This window comes from Ipomoea nil, unplaced genomic scaffold, assembly GCF_001879475.1.
Source record: "Ipomoea nil cultivar Tokyo-kokei standard unplaced genomic scaffold, Asagao_1.1 scaffold1834, whole genome shotgun sequence".
In the NCBI taxonomy this organism is placed as follows: domain Eukaryota; kingdom Viridiplantae; phylum Streptophyta; class Magnoliopsida; order Solanales; family Convolvulaceae; genus Ipomoea; species Ipomoea nil.
Window position 1 is genome coordinate 2,107,361 of NW_017618262.1, and position 9,733 is coordinate 2,117,093.

The window sequence follows — 9,733 nt, forward strand, 5'->3', positions numbered from 1 at the left end:
ATTTTGGGTTAATCTATCCAAACCCCCACTAATAATAAATAAATAAATTAATAAAAAACTAAAATAAGAAGACAACGCTAAACCTTCTTAAATAAGAACCTTTTGACTTCTCAATACTTGCTCACATTGATGTGCAAGTAATTATGTTTGTAAGAGGAGTTTTGCTCCTGTTATATAGATAAGCTCTCTCGTTTCAAACATTTTCAATGTGTGATCAAAATGATCCCACATTATTTACAAAAGGAGTCTGTGACTCCTCTTTGTTTTTTCTTGTTTTTTTTAATTTTAATTTTAATTTTATTTTGTATATAGCTTTGTTTGGATTATTATTATTATTATTATTATTATTATTATTATTATTATTATTATTATTATTATTATTATTATTATTATTATTATTATTTTTATTGTTATTGTTATTGTTATTGTTATTGTTATTGTTATTGTAATTTGATAATTTGGAGAATTCTCTAAAATTTTAAAAAATTCGCTTGTTTAACATTTTATATTTAATCAAAACATCAAAAATATTATTTAATAACTTAACAATTTGCTCCAAACTGCTAAAAACAACACATATACATTTTGGGTTAATCTTAGTCAAATCCCCTAATAAATTAAAAAAAAAAAAACTAAAATAAGAAACCATTAAAATAAGGTTTCTTAAATAAGAGCCTTTTGAAACGTTGGGCTTCAAGGGCTTCAATAGGTTGAATAAGTCTATATGAACAGATACTACATGTAACACGGTGAATCGAATAGTTATGCTGTGTAACCGTGTCCACTTTGCAAGGTGGACACAGTTCTATGTTCATAATCTTTGAACTTCATATTCATAATTATTGAACTCTATATTCACAATTACAAAACTCTATGTTCATAATTACTAAACTATATGTTCATAATTATAAAGCTATATATTCATAAATTTTAAACTTCATATTCACAATTATTGAGTCTCCATATTCATAATTACATAACTATATATTCATAATTTTTGAACTATATATATAATTATGAGCAATTTTAGAACCGTGTCTACCTTGCTAGGTGGACACGATTCCACAACATAATTTGACGTGTCAATAGTACTCAAAAAATAAAATATTTGCCTTTGGACTTCTCAATACGTGTCCACATTGATGGACAAACAATTATATATTTGTAAGAAGAGCATTGCTCCTCTTATATAGAGGAGCTCAAGAGCTCCTTTTTCAAACATTTTCAATGTGGGATCAAAATGATCCAACATCATTTACAAAGTTTTTTTTTTAATTTTAATTTTATTTTGTATATCGTTTTGTTTCGATGATGATGATGATGATTATTATTATTATTATATATTATTTATTATTATTATAATAATAATAAATGTTTGTATATCGTTTTGTTTGGATATATATATATATATATATATATATATATATATATATATTCATAATTTTTGAATTTCATATTCACAATTATTAAATCTCTATATTCATAATTACATAACTATATGTTTATAATAATGTTCACAATACTATGTTTATAATTATAGAACTATATATTCATAATTATGAACAATTTTTGAACTGTGTCTACTTTGCAAGGTGGACACGATGCCACAACATAATTTGTCGAGTCAATAATACTAAAAAAAAGTCTTTGGATTATTATTATTATTATTATTATTATTATTATTATTATTATTATTATTATTTACGAATTAATAGATTTTATTTAATTTCTATTTGAGATTTACTTACCAAATAAGCTTTACTACAAAAGTTTTGGGGGGAGGGGGGGGGGGGGGGGGGAGAATGAATTAGGATGATTTAGTTTTTAATTATATATAGATAAATTGGTTCTATTTCATTTTTTAAGCAAAATATTCCTTAAAGATTAATAGTAAAATAAAGCTAACTTATTAATAACCGATTCTATTACATTTTTTTACGCAAAATTTTTCTTAAAGATTAATAGTAAAATCAGGCTAAATTATTAATAATCAATTATATTCAATTTTTTATGCAAAATCTTTCCTAAAAGATTAATAGTATCTTAATGATTCTTTTTCTTATACTGCTTATTGATTCTTTTCCATTTTTCAAGTGTAGAAAAAATTCACATGGTTGACATTTTCTTTCATTCATTTCTATTTTTCCATATTATTATTAATTTCCTTCCCAATATTATTCTATATTGTTTTGGCCTACGGTTTCCTTACATTCATTTCTATTTTTTCATATTATTATTAATTGTTTAGGCGGGAACTTGTAAATGAGGATATTGTTTTTATTAATTAATATAGAATATAGACTACCAATTAAAATTAAAGTTTTTATTATAATTGAACAATAATATTACCAATTATTATTTGAAGATTTTGTAAAACGGTAAGTAAAATTGTATTACGGATAGGAAAATATATGTACTTTAATTTTAATTTAAATTATTAATAATTAATTCTATTTTATTTTTTAACAAAATCTTCCTTAAAGATTAATAGTAAAATAAAACTAAATTATTAATAACCGATTCTATTACATTTTTTACGCATAATTTTTCTTAAAGATTAATATAGTAAAATTAAGCTAAATTATTAATAACCGATTTTATTACATTTTTTTACGCAGAATTTTTCATAAAGATTAATAGTAAAATAAGACTAAATTAGTAATAACCAATTCGTTTTCTATTTTTTACGCAAAATCTTCCGTAAAAGATTAATAGTAAAATATCTTCATGATTATTTTCCTTATACTGCTTATTGATTCTTTTTCATTTTTCAGAGTGTAGAAAACATTCACATGAATAATATTTCCTTCCATTGTTTTCCATACTTTCATATTATTATTAATTTTCTTTCCAATATTATTATTAATTGTTTGGGGGGTACGGCTTCCTTCCATTCTTTTTCATTTTTTATATTATTATTAATTGTTTAGGCGGGAGCTTGTAAAGGATGATTTGTTTTTATTAATTAATATAGAATATAAATATAGATTAATATAGAATATACATTACCAATTAAAATAAGTTTTTTTTTAAATATTATATTGAACAATAATATTACCAATTATTATTATTATTATTATTATTATTATTATTATTATTATTATTATTATTATTATTATTATTATTATTGGTTCACATAGTTGAATTATTTATTTTTTATTTAATTATTATAAACATAAATGATATTTTACTAATTAATTTATGATATTTATCAAATTGTATTTTTTAAATATAGTGTTTTATCCATACATTGCACGAAATTTTATTTTTGTTATTATGAATTTAAAATAAAAATAGAAAAAATAAAAAGATATTAAAATGTACAATATAATAATATAGTTGGACTTTTATATATTTAGTCAAGTATCTATTTCATAACATACAAAATTAAAATTTAAATTTTGTATGGTTAATATATTCTCTAATCATGTACATATTTAGATAAATTTATATAAAAAATTCATATAATTAAGTTAATTTATTTCAAATTGAATTTCATATCTATATATGAAATTTAAAAATATGAATAATAAAAACTAAGAGAATTGTACTTAGAAATCAATAAAAAATATAAATTCTAAATTTTGTATGAATAAATAAATATTTTAATCGGACGCATATCCTTATATTTTGTATAATACTTTGTATATACACATAATATTTATTAATATGTGTATAGGAAAGTCCTATAATATAATTTCATTAATTATAATTTATATTGATAAATTTATACTTAAAAAATTATATTTAGAAATTTAAAGAGTATATGTATGTATATTTTAAAAAAATTATAAATATTCATGTTTTGTTAATTTTATAATTTCATTTCTTTAATTATATTTTATATTTTATTAATTATAATTTAATGAAATTGTCACAAATATGTCCATGGAAGAAATCATATATTTCTCAATTTCAGTAATTATATTAATTATAATTACCAAATATTGTGGCAATTACCACAATAATTTCATTAATTATAACATTTGTTTTCTTCCAATATTTAAATACATTACCATAAAATTACCATAATAATAACACAAAAGGAAAGAAAAATTATGAGAATAATCTATATCTATATATAATTAAAAGTAAAATCCTCCTAACCAAGTTTATCCCCAAAACTTAGGGGCATATATATATATATATATAAATTGCATATTTACCATATATGCATATTTTGTGTTTATATAGTATAATTTTTGGTATCAAACATTTGAATGGTAATAAACGGGGGAAAATGTCAACATACAAATGATAATTCTTTCATTACTATACTAATTTTAATGATAATTCATTAATTACTATATTTCACGATGAGTCAGCCTGTTCATGCCCATCATTTTTCAAGAAACATAGAAATGAAACAGTCAATTATTAAAATTGTTTATGATTTCGTTTTTAATTTTTGTCTAAAGTTAAAGATATATATTTTCGGCGATTATAACATTTTTTGTATTAACTGAAAATTTGAAAGTTTTACCTTTTTTGTGATCTCTTACCATATTATAATTTCAATATTGTGCTATTTTGAACACTCTATATGACCATACAAAATCCATTGAGGAGACATTTGTACTCAGGAGTAAACTTCTCCTTAAACTAAATTCGGGTGTCAAGAAAATCTCCGTTTTCATTCATAATGGTATTCCTATTTCCGAGTCTCTCATCACCGTTCGGTACATCAGTGATGTCTGGATTTCTGGGTCTTCCATTGTTCCCTTTGATCCTTATGATTGTGCCATTGCCAGTATTTTTTTATTTGGGTTCAGTACAACGTGGATTTTTTTGGGAGGTTTCTCTAATTAAATTTTTGGTTAAAAATTTATATTTCCTTTGTATTTTATTTTATTACTTATTTATTTATTTATACTAATATGTGAATGGAGTAACACAAAATCTGAAATTGTATTTGTTATTTATTTCTTCTTTTTTAAATAATCATTATTTTTGTGTTTTACAAAAATTTAGAAAAAATTAAATATAGCGAGATTTTTAATAGGTTAAACAAACACTCTACTCAAGTTGTGATATATATATATATATATATATATATATATATATATATATATATATAAATTATAAAAATGCTGTAAAATGAACTCTGCTTGGTAAAAAAAAAAACATAGAAACTTGAATGACATGTACAAATCTCGAAGTCAACATATTAACTCTAAGTTTCAGAAAATCTTACAAAATTATCAAAATTACCGTCTTTATCATCCTCGATCGCATCTCTACAATCTTCCATAAAAACTAAACCAATAGGGTTCTGTTACAAATGCTCTTCATCCTCAATTTCCTTTTGTTAAAGCAGAGCCTCCTTAAGTATCTTCAAACTTATACCAGATGATATAAACTGCAAAACATATTGAAGTACGTGAGAATATAGTTAGAAAAATGTAAAAAATTCATACAAAAAGAAAGCAGAGAGATGAGTCTGAGATTCTTTGATTGAAGAAGCCATTGTATTTATAAGTACAAAATACTAATTCAAAAGGAAAGTATAATAATTTATTTATTTAAGGGAAAGTATAATAATTTATTTATTTAAGGTAATATATTATTATTATTATTATTATTATTATTATTATTATTATTATTATTTTTATTATTATTTATTTTCCATTTGACATTTACTTACCAAATAAGTTTTACTACAAAAGTTTTGGGGGAAAAATTTGTTAAGAGGATTTTACTTTTATATATATATAGAATATAGATTTATATTGGGGTGAAATCGAAATTATTAATTAATTATTCAAATTCCCTTAAATATGCACTTCAGTAGTTAAGCCCGGTCAAACACATTTTGCTCAGATGGCGTGTAGTGATTCTCTCATATGAACGGTCATGAGATTGAGTCCCAGTAGAGGCGGTGTTGACTCTTTGTGCTTCAACAGGTTCAGATATATACTACAATGTAATGTAATAGAGTCAGTAGACTTCAAAAAAAAAAAAAAATAAGACTTTTATACGGAGTATCATTCTTCCTTTCTAAAGAAAAAATTAATTAATTAGATATATATATATTCTCTAGGTATAGCTTATAGGGGGAAAGGTGAGTGCAAAACCAATATAGTCAAGAGGAAGAAAGCGCCAGGGAATTGGCATTTCCTATCTTTTAGGCTTTTAACTTAAAATTTCTATATGTAAAGTGATAAATAAATTACTCTTATCTAGTAGCTTAAATACTCAATCAAGATAAAATTTAATGCACAATTCAATAAATAATGCAAAAATTATAATTTTCATTTTTTTAGTGCTACTGACTCTGTTAGGATGCAGTATTTGTTCATAACTACTTTCTCAACCTACTGAAACACAAAGAGTCAATACCGCCTCCACCGAGTCTCGAACCCACAACCTCCCATATTGGAGTACAACTTGGTGCCACTAAATGCCAAAAAAATTTAGATGTTTATTTATTTATTTATGTCATTAGTTTGTGAGATGGAAAAGACAATATTACCTATGTTAAAATGGAGAGTAAAAATTTTCGACAAAAATTGAACTGAAAATGCATCGGAAGGACCAAATTTGCTAAGAAAGTCATAGTCGTGAACTAATTTTATAAATTTTAAAAGTCGTGAATGAAAGTTGTTAGTGACACCATAGTCGTGGGACCAAAAGTGTAAAAAATTCTATTAGTAAATGTGTAACTTTATTTCATTATATTTATATAAGAGTTAGCATCATGTTCTATAGTAAAATATTGGATTTGGTCCTATCGGCTAACACATCTACCTATAAACTAAACTAAGTATATCTTAATAGTCTATCAGGCACCCAATGCATAACTCTCCTTTATACATAGGTGCATGTAGGTTATTAGCAATATAAATATAAGGTTTGTAGATCTCTGATCTTTGCAATAAAAGATCTTCTTGAATTCCAGAACACAAATCTGCAGAAGAGCTAGTCTTGTTAGTAGTGTTCATTAATTCTTGAAGATCTTTTGCACAATATATATATTATCAATTAATATATATAATGGCAAGAATGTCAGATTCCCTTGTGATAGGAAGAGTAGTTGGGGATGTGATAGACTGTTTCTCCCCAAGTGTTAAGATGTGTGTAATTTACAACCCAAACAAGCATGTCCACAATGGCCATGAGTTTTTTCCATCCTCTGTCACCACTAGACCTAGGGTTGAGGTTCATGGAGGTGATATGAGATCCTTTTTTACACTGGTAGGTATTCTACTCAAAGCTTTCAATACGGGCTGGCGGGACTGAACAAGCCAAAAAAAATCGAGCAAGTTGTTATTTTCGAAACCCACCCATACTTAAATAAGGGCGGGACGGGTCAGCCCGGCAGACGTCTGTTTTGACAGCTCTAACCCTATTAAGACTTTGATTTTTCTTGTGTTATAATTTCTTATTAAAACTTTGATTTTTGTTCAACAGATTATGACAGACCCTGATGTTCCCGGCCCTAGTGATCCATACCTTAGGGAGCACCTACACTGGTTTGTGCTGCAAATTAAATTAAAATTGCCTATCTTCTTATATATTAAATCTTTAAAGTTTTCAATAATTATAAAATTACTCCTGTTTCAGGATAGTCACAGACATTCCAGGCACAACGGATTCCTCATTTGGTATATATATACATTACATGATAATTAACTCTATATATATAATAAATTTTTTTTAAAAAAAAAAAAAAAACAGCAAGAAAAGAAAGTAATTCGGTTAGTATATATGTGTGATGTGTTGCATTATATATATATATATATATAGGAAGGGAAATAGTGAGCTATGAGATGCCGAGGCCAAATATTGGGATTCACAGATTTGTGTTTGTGCTTTACAAGCAAAAGAGAAGGCTGGGAATGGGAGTGAACGCACCATTGTCACGTGACCGATTCAACAGCCGCAAATTTAGCGACGACAACGACCTCGCCGCCCCTGTGGCTGCCGTCTTCTTCAATTGCCAGAGGGAAACTGCGGCCAGAAGGCGTTAATTAATTACTACTTCTCATCTTCCATTTCTAAAATAAATATGTCAAAATCAGCTTTCACAAACCCAATCCCAATAATTAATTATGTAGCTTACTGGGAGCATATATGCATGCATGCAATGTGAGAATGTTGGCATATATAAATACATAATGAAATCCATCCCCACCACTATGGACGTAGTGTGTATACAATAATCCATGCATCATGCATGCACAGATATAATTCTGCATGATGTTTAATACGTTCGGATGTATTATAATAATGTTATAATGTATTATTGTCACCATTTATTTGTGGACTAAATTTAGGGCAATCTCATAGGTGTGAATTTTTTGATGATTTTTTTTTTTAATTCCATGTAGAAAAGAGGGGGAAGAGAGAAGAAAAAAAAAAAAAAAAAAAAAAAAAAAAAAAAAAAAAAAACGAGACAAAAAAATAATAATAAATAAATTCTGAAAAAAAAAAAGTAGAATAAATAAATAAACAAATTCTTTACGCACCCAACTGGGCGCAGCATTTCCCACACATGCATGTTATGCTGGTTCTTTCTCTCCTTTCCTATTTAATGGACCCCACAAAAATTTTGCATGTGTGTACGTACGCGTGTGTATATATATAACATTTGATTTCTGAAGATGGAGGGTGCAAATATGTCCACACTTTTTATATGGGGAGATGTTCTCACTTGAACCCTCCTCTATATATAGGGGTAAGATCAAATGAGGAGAACATGGTCCTTCTATAAAAAGTGGGGACTAATCCCAACCATCCATTATGGTTCATCAATGGTTGAGAATTTTAGTAAAAGAAAACATGAGGTCAATTTTATAGTTATTGAAAACTTTAAAGAGCGTAGCACATTTTATAATTATTGTAAACTTGAGAGGTTAGTAATGATAAGATCATAACAGAAGATTGAGGGTGCAAATGTGTCCATACTTTTTTACATGAGGAGGTGTTCACACACACAGGGTTAGGATCTCATGCACGAGAGCACGTTCTTAATAGAAAATTAAGAATCAATTTCATTCTTACACCTGTAAAAACTAGACTGATAAAATCAAATGTTTAAAAAACACGGTGACATTATTATAATTATCACTACCTTTACTGATAAGTTATATACCCCGGGTCCGTGCCATCACTTACAGTCGGGTCGGAGTCTCGCGGTTCGGGTCTTGATCTACGGGTCGGGGTCAAAGGTGACAGGTCAGACCCGAGATGGGTCAAACTCACCACCTTAGGCCTTTAAAAGGGCCTAAAGCCCTTTGGGGCAGGGAGGCCATTTCTGGCCATCTCTCGGCTCTCCCTCTCTTTCTCTCCTCTTTCTCTCTTCATGCCAAGAACAAAGAAAGAACAACACAACATTTAATAAAAGAGGGATTTTGAGCTATTTTCTTGTGTTCTTCCTCATGTTTGTACATATACATATTCATCCAGTACAAACACCCTTCTATACGGGGGAATTAGTACTATCATTTACCTTGCAACGTTTAATTTAACACTATACTGTGCACCTTTTAACAACATAATGTGCATTTTTGGATAACTTTTCATGATATCAACGGAAAATCTAATTTTTAATTTAAATTGTAAATATTAACCATAAGCAGTAAAAAAAAAAATGAACCCATCAACCAAATAAAATTAAACAAAAAAAAAAAAATTAGTCATAAACTCTAAAGTTCAAACTCTAAATGCACTGTACTTTCAAATTTTGTAAAGTGCAAATTTTAATACTAAATGTGCATTTGTAATACTTTAT

At 26.6% G+C, this 9,733-nt stretch overlaps 1 protein-coding gene across 2 annotated transcripts; it reads left to right on the forward strand.

Moving 5' to 3' along the window:
- Window positions 1-6,837: 6,837 nt before the first annotated feature.
- LOC109192918 (CEN-like protein 4) lies at window positions 6,838-8,345 on the forward strand. 2 transcript variants are annotated; one of them, XM_019343634.1, is made up of 4 exons: window positions 6,838-7,194; window positions 7,411-7,472; window positions 7,564-7,604; window positions 7,821-7,905. In XM_019343634.1, exons 1-4 carry the CDS (start codon window positions 6,994-6,996, stop codon window positions 7,865-7,867), a joined length of 351 nt encoding a protein of 116 aa, XP_019199179.1. In that variant the 5' UTR covers window positions 6,838-6,993; the 3' UTR covers window positions 7,868-7,905. The 2 variants fall into 2 exon arrangements, with proteins under 2 accessions (XP_019199179.1, XP_019199178.1); XM_019343633.1 differs by having other exon boundaries at window positions 6,852-7,194; window positions 7,747-8,345.
- Window positions 8,346-9,733: the final 1,388 nt, after the last annotated feature.